The sequence below is a fragment of the Gambusia affinis genome, linkage group LG18 (assembly GCF_019740435.1).
Source record: "Gambusia affinis linkage group LG18, SWU_Gaff_1.0, whole genome shotgun sequence".
Classification (NCBI taxonomy): domain Eukaryota; kingdom Metazoa; phylum Chordata; class Actinopteri; order Cyprinodontiformes; family Poeciliidae; genus Gambusia; species Gambusia affinis.
Window position 1 is genome coordinate 25,615,336 of NC_057885.1, and position 18,728 is coordinate 25,634,063.

General features: G+C 53.6%; 3 protein-coding genes across 4 annotated transcripts; 2 read left to right on the top strand and 1 right to left on the bottom strand.

Moving 5' to 3' along the window:
- Window positions 1–196: 196 nt before the first annotated feature.
- On the bottom strand, window positions 197–8,133 carry plod3 (procollagen-lysine, 2-oxoglutarate 5-dioxygenase 3). 2 transcript variants are annotated; one of them, XM_044098552.1, is made up of 19 exons: window positions 7,921–8,133; window positions 6,639–6,730; window positions 6,436–6,572; window positions 5,780–5,943; window positions 5,600–5,712; window positions 5,462–5,525; window positions 5,235–5,332; window positions 5,030–5,131; window positions 4,805–4,936; window positions 4,526–4,647; window positions 4,353–4,457; window positions 4,155–4,280; window positions 3,424–3,565; window positions 3,232–3,345; window positions 3,085–3,156; window positions 2,899–3,003; window positions 2,684–2,830; window positions 1,105–1,230; window positions 197–970 (listed from the first exon to the last, which is right to left on the bottom strand). In XM_044098552.1, the coding sequence occupies exons 1-19, from the start codon at window positions 8,000–8,002 to the stop codon at window positions 815–817; spliced, it is 2,199 nt and encodes a 732-aa protein (XP_043954487.1). In that variant the 5' UTR covers window positions 8,003–8,133; the 3' UTR covers window positions 197–814. The 2 variants fall into 2 exon arrangements, with proteins under 2 accessions (XP_043954487.1, XP_043954486.1); XM_044098551.1 differs by having other exon boundaries at window positions 3,232–3,565.
- Window positions 8,134–9,422: 1,289 nt separating this feature from the next.
- Window positions 9,423–11,393, top strand: LOC122820894 (cytochrome b5 domain-containing protein 1). Its single transcript, XM_044098555.1, has 4 exons — window positions 9,423–9,708; window positions 10,581–10,657; window positions 10,801–11,019; window positions 11,122–11,393. Exons 1-4 carry the CDS (start codon window positions 9,585–9,587, stop codon window positions 11,350–11,352), a joined length of 651 nt encoding a protein of 216 aa, XP_043954490.1. The 5' UTR covers window positions 9,423–9,584; the 3' UTR covers window positions 11,353–11,393.
- A 728-nt stretch (window positions 11,394–12,121) lies between these two features.
- Window positions 12,122–18,636, top strand: asgrl2 (asialoglycoprotein receptor-like 2). The gene is made up of 9 exons (XM_044098554.1): window positions 12,122–12,529; window positions 12,615–12,703; window positions 12,804–12,911; window positions 13,436–13,534; window positions 13,685–13,750; window positions 13,844–13,936; window positions 14,008–14,162; window positions 18,134–18,243; window positions 18,355–18,636. The coding sequence occupies exons 2-9, from the start codon at window positions 12,649–12,651 to the stop codon at window positions 18,509–18,511; spliced, it is 843 nt and encodes a 280-aa protein (XP_043954489.1). The 5' UTR covers window positions 12,122–12,529; window positions 12,615–12,648; the 3' UTR covers window positions 18,512–18,636.
- The last annotated feature ends 92 nt before the right edge of the window (window positions 18,637–18,728 follow it).

The following is an 18,728-nucleotide window of genomic DNA, read 5'->3' on the forward strand; positions in this document are numbered from 1 at the left end:
ACCGCAGGACCAGTTTGGACCCAACAGGAACCAGAGGAGCTGAACGAGGACCAAACTGGACCCGGCTGCTGCTGCTGCTCCAGTCTCCACCAGCAGATCCGGCGGGTCGGTTCTGAGACCAGGAGCATTCCAGCCGAAAACACGGAGGACAAACTGGAGACGGTAAACTGTCCGGATGAAACCGACCAATCAGAGCTCAGTTAATAAAACTTTATTCAGTTCCTTGAAACAAATAACTTAGAGCGGTTTGTTCTGCTTCCTTCAGACAGAACCAGTCCAGAACCAGAACCTCCCAGCTAAACATTTACAACAGTATAAAACCCTCTAGCGTTGCCCCGGTAACCATAAAGTCTAAACGTCCCATAAATAATAACGATTGTAAAATCAAAGTCTCCGGCTGCTGATTGGTTAAATCCGGTCGGGTTGAATGGTGATTGGATCCTGGAGCGTCACCATGGTAACCTGCAGCAGGTTACCATGGTGACAGAACGCCCTCTGCTGGACAGAGGGAGCTGCAGTGATGAGTTCAAGTCCTGATGTGCATCTGAACACACACACACACACACCTGGAGTGTGTTCTTGCATAGACTCAGGTAAGGCAGCATGGTGACCTCTAATTAAATCATTAAAGACTCTTATTGTGAAAAGCTCGGCCACGATGCATTCAGGGCCAGGAAGTGTGACGTGTTTTTCTGTCTGTCTGATGCTGATGATGCGTTCAGGTTCCTGTCGGAGAACCGTGAACACCAGAATGGCAGAAACTCGTATGACGCGTTCAGGTCCACCACCACACCTCCCGGCCCCCCCGGGGTCATCAGGGGTCGACGAAGGCCACCATGATGTAGCGGGTGCCCTGGGTGGTGGGCAGACCCTCGTGGTAGTGGGTGAGGCGGCCGGGATGCATGAAGGACCAGCCCTTCCTAGGAGACTCCACCTTACAGTCATAGCGCAGGAACCTGCAGCCTCCACCCTGGAAGCACAGGTAGAGGTCAGGCAGAGGTCAGTTAGGGGTCAGTTAGGGGTCAGGCAGAGGTCAGGTAGAGGTCAGGTTGAGGTCAGGCAGAGGTCAGGCAGAGGTCAGGTAGAGGTCAGGCAGAGGGGTACCTGGTAGTCGACGCCCTTCCTGTTCAGGGCGATGTTGATGGTGAAGGTTGAAGAGTCGTGATGCGGCCGCAGAGACGGCTGCTCGTCTGGACGGTACCGGACCACAAAGTTCATGATGGAGTGGGCCTGGGGGGGGATTAGCATGCTAGCTTAAAGTTTGGACCACAATGCTAGCATTTATAAAGAATTAGTTATACCTTCATGCTAACATCAGCATGCTAATGCAGCTCTTTGTAGCTTTAGCATGCTAGTAAAAATATGGTAACATTTAGCTACAGCAGCAGGTAGCTTGGATCATTTATGACGGCTATATTATGTAAATATTTTTGATAAAGCTAATGCTAGCATTAGCCTGTGGAGTGGATGTTTCAACAAAAATAATCACCTTGAACTGATGAATTTCTTTTCCCTTTGAGGTGGGGAACTAAATATGATCCACCAAAGATCCAAACAAAACGAAAACCATTTAAAAACAACAGGAAAGAACAAAATCTCCATCCCTGCCTTGCTCTGTTCCCCACTTCCTCTCTCCATCTAACCCTGTTTTAAACCCTGCAGTGAAACTCGCTGATAATATGGAGCCAGTTTAGGAAAATCCTTTAAACTCCAACATGTTTCCCTCTTGAGTCCAATTGGACTTCACCATTTTCTAAACCATCTGTTCAGGATGTGGAGTTCCTGCAGTGGAACCGGAGGAACTTACTTATTTTAAAGACCTTTTCATAGAGAAGAATTTGGGATCCTTCAGGAACTTAGTAATAAATATGGTTTAACTAAATCCCAGTTTTTAGATATTTGGAAACCAGAAACTTTAGTTTCTCTGCCAGAGTTTAGACTGTTGGAAACCATCCAATTATTGAACCAACTGGTAAAGACCTGGTTTCATGGCTTTATGATAAACTGTTGATTATGAAAGAAACCTGCTCACCTGAACTTAAAACTTCATGGGAAGAAGATTTGAACATGACTGGATGAAACCTGAGCCTCTATATTTAAACTGGTGAACAAAACGTCTCTGTGAGGGTCATTTATTAAAATGTGATCCGTTTCTGTCAGGGACAGGAATGTACTGGACCTACTGGGATTATTGTATAGGGATTATATTCCTGTAAATTATTTTATGTCTGTGTTGGAAAAACATTTCTTTGTATTCACAAACTGAAAACAGCAAGAAAAAAAAACTCAAGAAAAAAAATAAACAAGAAAGTTTCTGTTCTACAGACTGAAAACCATAAACCCAAAGGTTCCCCAGAACTGGTTCTGGTCCGACCTCAGGGTTCCTACCTAACGGTACCAGTTCCAGGCCCGGTCGGGTTCCTACCTAACGGTACCACCTCCAGGCCCGGTTGGGTTCCTACCTTGGGGTACCAGTTCCAGGCCCGGTCGGGTTCCTACCTAACGGTACCACCTCCAGGCCCGGTCGGGTTCCTACCTTGGGGTACCAGCTCCAGGCCCGGTTGGTTCCTACCTAACGGTACCACCCCCAGGCCCGGTTGGGTTCCTACCTAACGGTACCACCCCCAGGCCCGGTTGGGTTCCTATCTTATGGTACCAGCTCCAGGCCCGGTCGGGTTCCTACCTTGGGGTAGTATCCGGGGTAGAGTTTCTCGGTGACGGGGGCGATGTAGTCCTTGAGGAACTTGAGCCACTCCTTCTCGAAGCCGATCTGGTTCATGTGGATGTCCACGGTGGGGACGTTCTCGTAGCCGCCGGCCAGACGCTCGTCCTGGAGGGACAGAACCAGAACCGGTCAGGAACCTGAGAAACCTCATGGGTCTCAGGAAGCGGCGGTACCTTGTGGGACCCTCCGGACCACTGGCCGTTGTCCTCCATGGTCTCCACCAGATGGTCACACATCTTCTCAGAGAAGGCCGGGAACCAGTAGACATCTGGACAGGGCTGGAGGACACAACAGAGGACGTTACAGACCCAGATGACACCAGAACCGCCTGGCTCTGGCCCACAGGCCCGGTCCAGTACCTGCTCCACCACACCGCTGGCCTCCTCAAAGATCTTGGAGTAGTTCTCGTGGACGTACTTCTCCCTCCAGTCCTGCAGGACAGAGACAGACAGATTCAGTCCCAGCCGTCCCACCAGAACCCGGTGGACCTGCGGTCCGGTTCTGACCAGCGGGTTGTCGAAGATCTGCCACATGTCTGGGTGGAGTCTGGAGGTGTTGAAGGAGGCGGACGCCACCAGCCGGCCGAACTCGTCTCGGTTGGAGACGAACATGAAGACGCCCTGAGGACACACGGTGGCGCCGGTGAGTCCGGGCCACAGGAATCGGATCGGGTTCTGGTACAAAGCCCACGGCGTTACCTGATCTCTGATGGTTCTGCAGAACACCATGTCCGGGTCCATTCCCTCGTCTACAAACAGGCTGACCTGGGAGAGTTTGGACCGCAGGACGCTGCCCTTCACCAGGTAGACCTGGGTGATGTAGGGCACGTTCCAGAGCCCGCTGGGGAGGGAGACCGGGTCAGAACCGGAGACCGGGTCAGAACCGGTCCCAACAGAGAGACCGGGTCAGAACCGGAGACCGGGTCAGAACCGGAGACCGGGTCAGAACCGGTCCCAACACAGAGACCGGGTCAGAACCGGAGACCGGGTCAGAACCGGTCCCAACAGAGAGACCGGGTCAGAACCGGAGACCGGGTCAGAACCGGAGACCGGGTCAGAACCGGTCCCAACACAGAGACCGGGTCAGAACCGGAGACCGGGTCAGAACCGGTCCCAACAGAGAGACCGGGTCAGAACCGGAGACCGGGTCAGAACCGGAGACCGGGTCAGAACCGGTCCCAACACAGAGACCGGGTCAGAACCGGAGACCGGGTCAGAACCGGTCCCAACACAGAGACCGGGTCAGAACCGGAGACCGGGTCAGAACCGGTCCCAACAGAGAGACCGGGTCAGAACTGACATCACTTCCTGTCCCGCCCACTCAGGTTCTGACAGGACCATCAGAACCTGATCGTATGATCCAGACCTCACCAGAACCTCCCAGCGGTGAGGTCCGGGTCCGTTACCGTGGCGACAGCAGCAGGACTTACATCCTCTTTCCCTGGACGATCTCGATGTAATCCTCGGAGCGCGAGTAGAACCCGTCCGGACTCAGAGCGCCCCAGAAGTTGCTCCACAGTTTGCCGTGTTTGGACAGCATGGGGGCGATGACGGACCTGGGGCGGAACACGCAGGCCCGGTTAGAGCGGCCCCCGACCCAGACAGAACCGGGCCGGACCAGAACCTACTTGTTCTCCTCCATGAGGATCCGGAGCGTGTCCGGGTTGGTCAGCGCCACGTCCGAGTCGATGCTGAAGAAGTAATCGCAGCCCAGGTTCTTCTGGCACGCCTCACTGCACACACAGGGAGGGGTTAGAGCCAACCAGAACCAGAACCGGTCCGGACCCGGTTCTGGACTCACATCGCCATGGTTCTGGCCTTCTCCTCCGGGAGGTTCTCCTCAGGTCCGACCAGAACCGCGTCCGGGAACAGAACCCTGTGGCGCTCCCAGAACCGCTGGATGTGTTGCTCATGGTACACCACCTGCAGGACAGGACGGGTCAGAACCAGAACCAGAGCTGGGTCCAGAACCAGAGCCGGGCCCAGAACCAGAACCAGAGCCGGGCCCAGAACCAGAGCCGGGCCCAGAACCAGAGCCGGGCCCAGAACCAGAACCAGAACCAGAACCAGCAGGCCGTACGTTGTTGTGGATGAAGAGGCGGATCCGAGTCTTGGGGTAGTTCATGGTGACCAGACGCTCCAGGAACTCGTCCAGGAAGGGAGTCGGATGTTCGATGAAGACCGACAGGAAGACCAGAGGGAGGTCAACATCCTGGGGGGAGAGAGAAGGAGAGAGAGAGAGAGAAAGAGAGAGTGTCACACTGGCTCTAATCCCCCCCATCAACTCTCCCCTCCCCCTCCTTACCTGGCGGTCGCCTAGCAACAGCAGGTCGTCGTCGCAGCCTCCACAGCCGTGTTCGTAGGTCCAGGCCGTTGGGACGTAGTTTCCCAGGTAGTTGAGCTGCAGCTGAGGACGGAGACAGGTGTTGCTATGGCAACTGAACGGTACACCAGCTGCACTTCCTGTTGCTGTCACATGGGGCGAGCGGAGCCCTCTGATTGGCCGTTACCTTGGTGGGTCCGTTGCCGTGGATGACCACAGGAAGCGTGTCGTAGGCCACGTTCCTCACTCTGACCTTTGACCTCTCAAACTTCAAGACCACCTCGTCTGGGGAGAGAGAGCCGGGTCAGAACCAGCAGCTCTGACCCGGTTCCAGGTCCAATGACTCTCCTCCAGAACCACTAAGGTCCAGTCTGGATGGGTCCAGAACCGGTACCGAACCGTCCAGAGACTCACCGATGGCTCCGTTGAGGTTCTGGAAGATCCTGGATCGGTGGTCCAGAGTCATGTTGAACCGGGTCTGAAACACAGCACAACATCAGTCGGGTTCTGTCCGGCCGCTGCCTCCTCCCGGCCCGGTTCTGACCCGGTTACCCTCTGCTTCTGGTCCAGGTAGATCCGGGTGTAGAACAGCTGGTCGTCGTCGTTGTCCTTGAACTTCCACTGCTGGACGATGGCGGCCAGGTCCGAGGAGAACCCGATGAAACCTGGACAGAACCGCAGGTCAGCGGACCGGCACCGGGACCACAGAACCTCAGGACAGCAGAACCTCACCTCCAGAGTTCAGGTAGCGCTTCCCAGAATGCACCTGGGGGTACTTGGAGGCCAGGCGCTGGTCGGGCCAGCAGAACCCCTCGGCAGAGAAAACGACCCGGTGGCCCAGAGAGGAGAACCGGGTCAGTAGCTCGTCTGGACCGGCCGCCAGGATCACATCGTAGCTGCAGAGACGGAGCAGAGGTCGGGTTACGAAGTCCGGTTAGCCAGAACCGAGTCTGACCCGGTTTGACCCGATATCAGGAATATTTAAATAAATCAAATTATTTGTCTCTAAATAAAAATAAAATCAATTTTTGTATTTTAACGAGTCTCTGCCACTTTGATCTAAACCATCCCATAATGCCTCTGGCTGCAGGCTCAGGCTGGTTGCCATGGTGACCACAGTCTCAGCTCTTCTGACCAGGATCCCACAGCATGATGCTGCCACCGCCGTGTGTCACAGTGAGAATCATCAGAGCATTTCTAAGCCCCGCCCCCTCTGTTAATCGATAAGTAATAACCACCATGAAGTCAAACTGAGCCACCTGCACAGGTGAGTCATTAGAGAGGAAGAGGAGGATGAAGAGGAGGATGAAGAGGAGGATGAAGAGGAGGATGAAGAAGAGGAGGAAGAGGAGGATGACGAGGAGGATGAAGAGGAGGATGAAGGCTACCTGTCTACGAACATGACCACCAGCTGCTGCTCCTCCGAGTGCTTCAGCAGCTCCTCCTTCAGCCACCTGACCTTCTGACCTCCGCCCACCGTCCGGGCCACGTCTCCGCCCTTCCACTCCTCCCCCAGGCCCAGCACCTGCCAGAGGTCAGAGGTCAGCGGGGGTTAGCCGGCCCAGACCCGGAGTTCTGGTTCTGGTCTCACCTTCAGGCTGTAGTTGAACTGCGCCGCCGTCTTCACGAAGCGCCTGAAGCCGTCTGTCTCCTCCGTTGCCGCGGTAACGACCAGCAGATTTTCTACACCAGAGACACACATAGAGTCAGTCTAGATGCTGCAGATCTAGAGCTGATCCTGGAGGCCCCGCCCACACCTGGAGCTGAACCCCGACCTCTGACCCGAACGTCTGGCTGGACGACTTATGACATCAGCATTTAGAATCGGTCAATACTGATAATTATTGATCAGTTTTAAACATCTGATATCAGTCCAACTGCCACCATGTTGCCCAGAGTGAGGAGGCGACAGGGCTGAGCATTCAGGGGGTATGAATACTTCTGAACCAGGAGAAAACCAGGAGGAAGAGGAGGAGGAGGAAGGTGGAGCTGAGGTGAATAAAACCTGCTGGTTGTCCTGCAGCTCCAGTTTCTCTGAATACCTGAAACCAGAAACCTGCAGAGGAAGAGGAGGAGGAGGAAGAGGAGGAAGAGGAGGAAGGCTGATCTGACCCACAATCAGCTCCTCTATTGTCCTCCAGGTGATCTGCTGGAACCAGTAGAACCAGAACCAGAACCAGACGGACCCCTGCTCAGCACCTGGTCACTTATCAATCACCTGGATAATAATAATAATAATAATAATAATAATAGTTATCATTATTATCATCATCTGTTAAAACAACTGAAACATAAATGCAGACTCAGATTTAAAACAACAGAATAAAACATTTCATCTTTGAATCGCGCTCATTTATGGGTTGCCATGGTAACAGTCTTTACCAATAATCCATTTTGTTGTAGATCTTTAAAACAGTTTTAGTCATGAAGTTTTAAACACCCAGAAGTTCCGGATCGATCCGGTTTGAAACAAATGAAGAATTTGAGGAAAATTCATGTAATAAATTTAAATTAAATACTAAATAGACCAGCAGCGTTAAGAACTGGCTGCACGTGAACCAGACCGGTTCTGAAAAGGTCCAGAATGGTTCTGAAGAGCCGTGATTCATCCTAAAACCAGAACTTTCCAGGTTCTACATCCTGATCATAAAATCCCTTCATTTTATTCAGTTCTGAATAAATCCTTTACTAAACGTATTTTCCCCTCGCATTCCTGCTGATGTGACAGTTTAGGTTTGATTTATTAATAATATTCTGATTTTTGACAGTTTCACCCGGAGTTTATCTGTTTTCATCCAGACTGAAGCTCCGGAGCTCCAGCGGCTCACCGTTCTCCTCCTGGCCGACTAGAGGAGCCTGCGGAGCGGCCTTACCTGGTGAGAGCTTCCGCTGTTCGGCCCACGCGGAGCTGAGGAAGCAGACGGCAGTGAGCCAGAGAAGCCGACAGGACGCCATGTGTTCCGCTTGGTGACCCGGTTAGAACCCGTTCGGTTTGGCAGAACCGTTAGTTTATCCGCTTCTTCTCTCAGACTCTTTCAGCTTCCTACGGTCCAAATATCGCGATGCCTCAGCAACGAGATGTCCCAACATCAACACGGACCGCAGTCGACAGTAGTTCTCGGGGCTCAGCCAATCAGCAGCCCAGAATGTTTGGGTGACACGGTGCTGAGCCAATCAGCGGCCGACAGATGGAATCGGTGGGAGAGAAGGGTTTTGCTCAGATTTGTCCAACTGGAGAAACTTCGTGAAAAAGATCTGAATCTGTGCCACGTGTGTGACATTCCACGGACAGGGAGACAAGGAGAGAGGGGGTTAAAACTAGACCGTAAAACACCAATACGTAGAGGAACATTGATTGATTATTTATTATTTATAGTGTTTATTTCAGTTTGAGATGATTCTGGCTTACAGTTAATGAAAAAATAGAAATCAGTTTATCAGCAATATCTCTGGAAATTCACAAACCTTTAATATTTTATAAATAAAACAAAGAGGTGAGAGGAGAAACAGGCATTAATTACAAAGTCGGCCTTCTATCACCTGAAGAACATTTCCAGGATTAAAGGACTAATGTCTCAGCCAGATCTAGAGAAACTCATCCATGCGTTTATCTTCAGTCGTATTGATTATTGTAACGGCGTCTTCACAGGTCTGTCCAACAAATCAATCAAACAGCTGCAGCTGATCCAGAATGCTGCTGCTGGAGTTCTGACTAAAACCAGGAAGATAGAGCACATAACACCAGTTTTAAAGTCTCTCCACTGGCTCCCTGTAGCTCAAAGAATATACTTTAAAATACTGTTGTTAGTTTATAAATCACTGAATGGTTTAGCACCACAATACATTAAAGATCTGCTGCTGTTGTATCAACCTTCCAGAACCTCTCAGGTTCTGGTTCTGGTTCTGCTCTGCATCCCCAGAACCAGAACCAAACGAGGAGAAGCAACATTCAGCATCTATGTACCACAAATAGAAGATCTGCCAGAAAACTGTAAAACAGCTGAAACACTGACTTCCTTTAAATCTCAACTAAAAACCCACTTGTTTAGAGTTTTATTTGAAACGTAATCAATTATAAATTTATTGACGGAATCTGACTTGATGTTGTGTTTTGATTGTTGATTCTATGTTGCATTGTGTTTTTGTGTTTGATTTGATGTAAAGCACTTTGAAATGCCTTGATGCTGAAATGTGCTATACTAATAAAGTTTGATTGATTGATTGATACTAGAGTTACGAGTTAGAACAACATTTAATTCCCCTTTCGGATCAATTACATTACATTTTTTTTAATTTTGGTGCGTTCTGGTGTTTCACTACAACTCCCATCAGCCCCCTCGGTCTGCAGCCAGGAAGGTAAACAAACCGAGTGGCAACCGCCGCGCCTCCTGTTGTCATGGCAACGCAACTACCGGCAAACCTGCAGAGAGCGAAAACTTTTTCCTGACAGTTCAACCGAGCCCGAACTGTCCAGTTTGTCCCAGTTCAACCCGGTTTGTCCCAGTTTATCCGTTTGGTCCGGTTTCAGCCCGTTCAGATGAAGAGGCGGCCCCGGTACTTCACCCCCGCGGAGGTGGCCTCTCACTTCACGGCGGACGACCTGTGGGTCTCCTTCCTGGGCAAAGTGTGCGACCTGACCCCGCTGATGAAGCAGCACCAGGGTGAGTTCCGGCTGCAGGTGTTGGATGGGTGTTCTGGTTCAAACTGGGCCCGAGGCCGAACTCAGACCGGATGTGACGGTGAACCGGTGGCGCTCTGAAGGTAAAGATGACTGTGAGAAAATAATAAAATAATACAACATGTGCCCAGTTCATAAAGAAAACAAAGTTACACAATATCAATTACTGGATTAGAAGTAGTAATGAGATTTTAACTTTTTACATTTTTGACAAAACAAATTTATCCTGGTCTCACAAGAAGAAAATTGATGGAAAATAAAATGAATATCTACATTTTCAGGTTGGTTCTCCCAATAAAATATAAAGAAACAAATTTCAAAACTCAAACTTTCTGACCTTCAAATCTTTTCTCCTCTCAAACGGTTTTATAGGGAAAGATATCTGAGAATTAAACAGTTGAATATTTTATTAATAATATGAGGATTTGAGAAGGTAATTTAAATGCAGACATGGCTAATCTATTACATTACATTACAGTTTATTTCTAAACAGGAACTTCATCTTTTGAAACTTTCCTTGGACAAAGTTTAAAAACCAAAAATTGTTTTCATCACTAACGTAAACCTCTCCATGTAGTTGAACTAATAATTCATTTTATTTATATTTCTGCTCCTGTGATGTTCAGATATATTTATTTATTCTTTTTAATAAACTAAACCATAAACTAAAACCTGTTTTACTTAACATGTTAACAGATGGAATATTTTGTTATTATGAGGAGATTTGATTGAATTTATGTTGATATGAATATTTTTGTTTTGTCGACCATCTGAGTCATGGACCTCGGTTGACCTCGGTTGACCTTGGTTGACTCCAGATGACCCTGGTTGACCTTGGCGGTGTCCCCTCTGCAGGTGACGTGCTGCTGCTGCCCATCATGGAGTGTGCTGGGAAGGACATCAGCAGCTGGTTCGACCCAAAGACCAGAGACGTGGGTTTTATTTTCTTCAGCCCCTTTACTCTGATACCTTCAGTGAAACCAGCTGAAGTCGCTGGTTTGGCTTCCATCATGGATGTATTTTCAGCAGTGACCTTTGACCCTGCTGGGAGCTGAGCTGTTCCTGGTTTTTCCAGATCCTGAGGTTTGTGGACCCTGTGACGTGCTGCGAGCGGTACTACACCCCCAGGGGGCGCGTCGTGCACACGCCGCCCAGCGGGCCGCGGTCCGACTGGGACACGGACCTGGGCCAGCCCTGGTGGAAGGACCGCCGCTACGAGGTGGGGCTGCTGTCGACCAAAACCCGCTGGATCCGCGTGGTCAACACGCTGACGTCACAGGAGCAGCTGCTGGAGGTGAGAGAGGCCCAGTGCACTGTGGGTAATGGAGTCTGTCCTGTGAAGCTCTCAGTGCATTCTGGGTAAAGTAGTGAAGCTCAGACGGCCTGCCCTCTTCAGGTGTGCTCGGAGGAGACCCTGGAGGAGATCCTGCAGCGCTACCTGCGCCACAACGCCCACGCCAGCAGCTACACCTGGAAGTACCACGGAGACGTCCTGGACATGCAGAAGACGCTGAACGATAACGGCGTCACGGACGACGACCTGGAGCTGGAGCATCTCAGGATGGACCGCGACCTCTTCGTCCCCGCCATCCTGCTCTACTTCAACGACGACCTCACCGAGGGATGACCTCTTCGCTGTGACATCACATTAAACTTCCTGCTGCTGCTCCTGGCAGTTCCTGTGATCTGAACCTGAAGGCCTTACAGGGCCGGCCCCAGGCTCTCTGGGGCCCCCGGTGGTTTTAATCTGGCCCCAGACCAGCATGTTCACTCCAGATGCTCCATCTGTTAGCATCATCCATGATTAGCTAACGGTGTTGGTGTTAGCATAATGCACTGCAAAAACACTAAATAAAAAACTTTTTAGTCTGGTTTCTATTGCAAATATCTCAGCACACTTTGAATTAAACAAAACTAACTTACAATTAAACTCTCATTTTTTCATTGATAACAGTTTTCATAAGTGAAATAATTAAATAACTGACTTAAACTACAGCTACTGGAGACTTACCTGGACGTTAGTTTTGTCTTATTTCAAAGGTACTCAGAGTAGAAACTAAACTCAATACTTGGTAAGATTTTGTGTTTTTACAGTGCAGGAACAAAGAACTAGCATAATGCTATAATCAGTTTCCTGGTGATGAATGTGACATAATTCATGTGGAGGAAAATCAGCAGACAAACAGATAAAAAACGAGTTTAATATCGTTTTAAATATTTAACCTGATGTGTAAAATATGCAAAACCTGAAATCACAACAAAATAAAATCAAAAACATTTAGATTATATTCTGACATGAAACTCAACAGCTGTAATAAAACTTTAATAAATTCACAAGGTTAGCAGGAGAACTTCTTGTTTCTGTGTGAAAACATGAAGGGAACCCAAAACTGATCTGATGGATCAAAACATGCTGGGGGTCCGGGCTCCTCGTGGCCCCCTCTGTCTGCAGGCCTGGCTTCTCCTGCTCAGGAAGCTCTGTGCCTAGCTAGAGGTCAGAGGTCAGGGCGTGTCTCTGCAGAACCTCCGGCTGGTTTAGGGAAGCGAAGCCTGCAGAACGTTTCCTTCCTCTGCTGAAAACGAGAAGCTGAGGAGATTCAGTGGAAGGAGAAACTCTGGCCACACAGCGGGCGAGAGAGAAGGAGAGAGAAAAACAGAGACGTTACAAAACCACAAAGTGCTGAGCAGACGGTTCCTGTCCGGAGGAGGAGGAGCTGCAGGAGGTTCTGGACTCGGCCGGTCAGATCGCTCCAGAGACGGACTGAAGAGACGCTGCGTGTCGCTCATGTCCAGGTGTTCAACAGGTGAGACACCAGCAGGAGGCGCCGGTCCTGTCCTCCTGTCCTCCTGTCCTTCTGCTGTAATGTTCTGTTTGTTCTGCCAAAGCAGGTCCAAAAACTGAAGACAGAAGAACGTCTCGGCCATGTTCAACAGCTTCAGGGACAAGGACATGGACACCTGCACCCTCTGGGTCAAAGGTCAGAGGGGGACAGAGAGGGTGGAGGATTGTCTCTGCTCTTCCTGCCTCCAATGACCTGTCTGTCCTTCTGTCTGTCCTCCTGTCTGTCCTCGTCCCAGAGAGTCCTCCTGGCTCTCTCTCTGGTCTCTTCAGGTTCAGGCGCTGGCTGTTTCCCGCTCTGATGGTTGCCATGGTGTTCGTCTTGATCCTGGTTCTTGGAGTCACCAGTGAGTACACACACACACACACACACACACACACACACACACACACCCCCACACACACACACACACACACACACGTTGGACCAGGAGGAACCAGACCCAGAGGTCCATCCTGGTGTTCAGCAGTTGGACCTTGTGGCTTCCTGGACGTTAGAACTTGTTGGTTCTGTTAGGGTCCGGTTTGTCTTGCTGTTGTTGTGAGGACTTCCTCTTGACCAACAATGTGAGGACATTTTCCACAGCGGGACCCGGTTGGAACGACCCGGTTGGAACGACCCGGTTGGAACGACCTGGTTGGAACGACCCGGTTGAAGTTCCCGTAGTTCACAGGAACAGACGGTCCAACGTTGTTCACCTGAGAGCAGCAGGCTGAGCTACATGCAGCACTGATGTCAGACGCACTCTGACACGTACTTCCTGTGAAAACAACATGGTTCCTCCACCCATTCCCACCTCCCAGTGTCTCACCTGTTGTGTGTGTGTGTGTGTGTGTGCGTGTGTGTGTGTGTGTGTGTATGTGTGTCCAGACACGAAGACGTCCAGCCGGCTGTGGACTGCAGAGGAGGACATGTCCATCCTCGCCGACAGGATGAAGTCCCTGAACGCATCGCTGCAGCAGAGTCACGGTACAGGAAGCTCCGCCATCACTGCTGGCCTTTCACAATAAAAGCACAGCCCTATAACAGACCAGGAAGTGGTTGAATGTCTGGTTCTGGTTCTGGTTCTGGTTCTTGTTCCGTTAAGCCGACTGAGGTTCTGAATGTTTTGTCTTCCAGAGTCCATTAAAGACGTTCAACACCTGCAGTCGTCCATTCAGGACAACAAGGACCAGCTGGTCTCAGGTCAGTGTCCAGAACCCGACCAGAACCTCACCAGGATCCGATCAGAACCTCACTAGTATCTGAGCAGAACCTGACCAGAACCTGTGTGTCCAGTGTCTGCAGCCCTGCAGCAGCTGGCGGTTCTGGACTCTCTGAACCGGGCCGTGGAGGGGCTGAAATGTTCTCTGGAGCGGATCATCAACAACAGTACGGACCTTCAGAGAGACACCTGTCCTCTGTCCCGTCTGTCCCGGTGTCTCAGCGTCTCTGTGTCCCAGGCTCAGCAACCGGACCGTGCTGTCCCATTGACTGGACCCGGCTTGGATCGGACTGCTACTTCTTCAGCCAGCAGCACCTGAACTGGAACCAGTCCAAGAGTTGGTGTGAGAGGAACAGAGCTCACCTGGTGATCCTGAACAGCGACCAGGAGTGGGTGAGAAAACGTAGTGGAGGATGAACTCAGTGGAGGCAGCATGCTAGCATGCTAGTTAGCTCTGCTCAGCAGAAGCGCCATGTTGTAGCTCAACGAGGATGAAGCCAGCAGCCGAGGTCTATAGCGGGTCAAACGTCCCGGTCCGGTTACTAGACGAGTCCAGAACCTTCCTGGGGCCCCGGAGCCCACAGGACCATGAACCCCCACGGGTCAGGAGAGTTATTATAGAAGATCACCAGTTCTGTGACAACAGCACATCAACGGCACCAAAGGTGTCCCTGCCAGGAGCCGGGGGTCCAACACTGGGGGTCCAACACTGGGGGTCCAACTGGGGGCTCCAACACTGGGGGTCCAACACTGGGGGTCCAACTGGGGGCTCCAACACTGGGGGTCCCAACACTGGGGTCCAACACTGGGGTCCAACACTGGGGGTCCCAACACTGGGGTCCAACTGGGGGCTCCAACACTGGGATCCCCAACACTGGGGTCCAACACTGGGGGTCCAACACTGGGGCTCCAACTGGGGCTCCAACTGGGGGTCCAACACTGGGGCTACAACACTGGGGGTCCCAACACTGGGGCTCCAACACTGGGGGTCCCAACACTGGGGGTCCAACACTGGGGGTCCAACTGGGGGCTCCAACACTGGGGGTCCAACACTGGGGGTCCAACTGGGGGCTCCAACACTGGGGGTCCCAACACTGGGGTCCAACACTGGGGTCCAACACTGGGGGTCCCAACACTGGGGTCCAACTGGGGGCTCCAACACTGGGATCCCCAACACTGGGGTCCAACACTGGGGGTCCAACACTGGGGCTCCAACTGGGGCTCCAACTGGGGGTCCAACACTGGGGCTCCAACACTGGGGGTCCCAACACTGGGGCTCCAACACTGGGGGTCCCAACACTGGGGTCCAACACTGGGGTCCAACACTGGGGGTCCCAACACTGGGGTCCAACTGGGGTCTCCAACACTGGGATCCCCAACACTGGGGTCCAACACTGGGGGTCCAACACTGGGGGTCCAACACTGGGGGTCCAACTGGGGGTCCAACACTGGGGGTCCAACTGGGGGTCCAACTGGGGGTCCAACACTGGGGGTCCAACACTGGGGGTCCAACACTGGGGGTCCAACACTGGGGCTCCAACTGGGGGTCCAACTGGGGGTCCAACACCGGGCCTCCACCTGGGGGTCCAACACTGGGGCTCCAACTGGGGGTCCAACACTGGGGCTCCAACTGGGGGTCCCACACTGGGGCTCCAACTGGGGCTCCAACTGGGGGTCCCACACTGGGGCTCCAACTGGGGCACCAACTGGGGGTCCAACACTGGGGCTCCAACTGGGGGTCCAACACTGGGGGTCCAACTGGGGGTCCAACACTGGGGGCTCCAACTGGGGGTCCAACTGGGGGTCCAACACTGGGGCTCCAACTGGGGGTCCAACTGGGGGTCCAACACTGGGGGCTCCAACTGGGGGTCCAACACTGGGGGCTCCAACTGGGGGTCCAACACTGAGGGTCCAACACCGGGGGCTCCAACTGGGGGTCCAACTGGGGGCCCAACACTGGGGCTCCAAGTGGGGGTCCAACACTGGGGGCTCCAACTGGGGGTCCAACACTGAGGGTCCAACACTGGGGGCTCCAACTGGGGCTCCAACACTGAGGGTCCAACACTGGGGGCTCCAACTGGGGGTCCAACACTGGGGGCTCCAACTGGGGTCCAACACTGAGGGTCCAACACTGGGGGCTCCAACTGGGGTCCAACACTGAGGGTCCAACACTGGGGGCTCCAACTGGGGCTCCAACCCTGAGGGTCCAACACTGGGGGCTCCAACTGGGGGTCCAACACTGGGGGCTCCAACTGGGGGTCCAACACTGGGGGCTCCAACTGGGGCTCCAACTGGGGGTCCAACACTGGGGGCTCCAACTGGGGCTCCAACTGTGGGTCCAACATTGGGGGCTCCAACTGGGGGTCCAACACTGAGGGTCCAACACTGGGGGCTCCAACTGGGGGTCCAACACTGAGGGTCCAACAATGGGGGCTCCAACTGGGGCTCCAACAGTGGGGGCAAAAACTGGGGCTACCACTGTGGGTCCAACACTGGGGGCTCCAACTGGGGGTCCAACACTGGGGGCTCCAACTGGGGGTCCAACACTGAGGGTCCAACACTGGGGGCTCCAACACTGGGGTCCCCAACACTGGGGCTCCAACTGGGGGTCCAACACTGGGGCTCCAACTGGGGGTCCAACACTGGGGGCTCCAACTGGGGGTCCAACACTGGGGGCTCCAACTGGGGGTCCAACACTGGGGGCTCCAACTGGGGGTCCAACACTGGGGGCTCCAACTGGGGGTCCAACACTGAGGGTCCAACACTGGGGGCTCCAACTGGGGGTCCAACACTGAGGGTCCAACACTGGGGGCTCCAACTGGGGGTCCAACACTGGGGGCTCCAACTGGGGGTCCAACACTGGGGGCTCCAACTGGGGGTCCAACACTGGGGGCTCCAACTGGGGCTCCAACTGGGGGTCCAACACTGGGGGCTCCAACTGGGGCTCCAACACTGAGGGTCCAACACTGGGGGCTCCAACTGGGGTTCCAACTGGGGGTCCAACACTGGGGGCTCCAACTGGGGCTCCAACTGGGGGTCCAACACTGGGGGCTCCAACTGGGGCTCCAACTGGGGGTCCAACATTGGGGGCTCCAACTGGGGCTCCAACACTGAGGGTCCAACACTGGGGGCTCCAACTGGGGCTCCAACACTGAGGGTCCAACACTGGGGGCTCCAACTGGGGCTCCAACACTGAGGGTCCAACACTGGGGGCTCCAACTGGGGCTCCAACCCTGAGGGTCCAACAGGGGCTCCAACTGGGGGTCCAACACTGGGGGCTCGAACTGGGGGTCCAACACTGGGGGCTCCAACTGGGGGTCCAACACTGGGGGCTCCAACTGGGGGTCCAACACTGAGGGTCCAACACTGGGGGCTCCAACTGGGGCTCCAACTGGGGGTCCAACAGTGGGGGCTCCAACTGGGGCTCCAACTGGGGGTCCAACAGTGGGGGCTCCAACACTGGGGGCTCCAACTGGGGGTCCAACACTGAGGGTCCAACACTGGGGGCTCCAACTGGGGCTCCAACTGGGGGTCCAACACTGGGGGCTCCAACTGGGGCTCCAACTGGAGGTCCAACACTGGGGGCTCCAACTGGGGCTCCAACTGGGGGTCCAACAGTGGGGGCTCCAACTGGGGCTCCAACTGGGGGTCCAACAGTGGGGGCTCCAACTGGGGCTCCAACTGGGGGTCCAACACTGGGGGCTCCAACTGGGGCTCCAACTGGGGGTCCAACACTGGGGGCTCCAACTGGGGCTCCAACTGGGGGTCCAACACTGGGGGCTCCAACTGGGGGTCCAACACTGGGGGCTCCAACTGGGGGTCCAACACTGGGGGCTCCAACTGGGGGTCCAACACTGGGGGCTCCAACTGGGGGTCCAACACTGGGGGCTCCAACTGGGGCTCCAAGTGGGGGTCCAACACTGGGGGCTCCAACTGGGGCTCCAAGTGGGAGTCCAACACTGGGGGCTCCAACTGGGGCTCCAACTGGGGGTCCAACACTGGGGGCTCCAACTGGGGCTCCAACTGGGGCTCCAACACTGGGGGCTCCAACTGGGGCTCCAACTGGGGCTCCAACTGGGGGTCCAACACTGGGGGCTCCAACTGGGGGTCCAACACTGAGGGTCCAACACTGGGGGCTCCAACTGGGGGTCCAACACTGAGGGTCCAACACTGGGGGCTCCAACTGGGGGTCCAACACTGAGGGTCCAACACTGGGGGCTCCAACTGGGGGTCCAACACTGGGGGCTCCAACTGGGGGTCCAACCCATCCCCTCTGAACCTCGGGGTAGACGTTTCTGTCCAGCTCGTCTCCTGTGTGTCGGCCATCTTGTTGGCGTCCATCATGTCTGCTCTCTGTTCTGCAGGACTTTGTGACCAAGACGTCGGTTCCCAACTTGTACTGGGTCGGCTTGACTGATGGGAGGACTGGGAGGTGGGAATGGGTGAACCAGACCCCTTACATCATAGAGCGCAGGTACGTCTGGACACCTGGACACCTGGACGTCTGTCTTCCAGACAACGTCTCTGTGTAGGGTTTCATTCAGCTGTCTCACCGAAGTGTGTGTGTGTGTGTGTGTGTCTCCAGGCGGTGGTGTCCCGGGCAGCCCGACGCCTGGACCGGTCACGGTATGGGTCCTGGAGATGAAGACTGTGCTCATCTCCATAGCAACGGGCGCCTTAACGACGTCCACTGCAGCACCACCATGCGCTTCATCTGCCAGAGACACAGCACCAACATCTGAACACACCTGGACACAGGCTCTGCCCACAACCCGCAGAGATAGAGATTCAGACACCTGATGATGATGATGATGATGATGATGATGATGATGATGATGAGGCATTAAAGGAACATCTGGAAACTTCAGCTCCTCTCAGTCTCCTCCTTCTTGTTTGTCTTTAGTCAGTTTTCCCAGCAGCCTCTGATGTTTCACTGCTCACACACACACAGACACACAC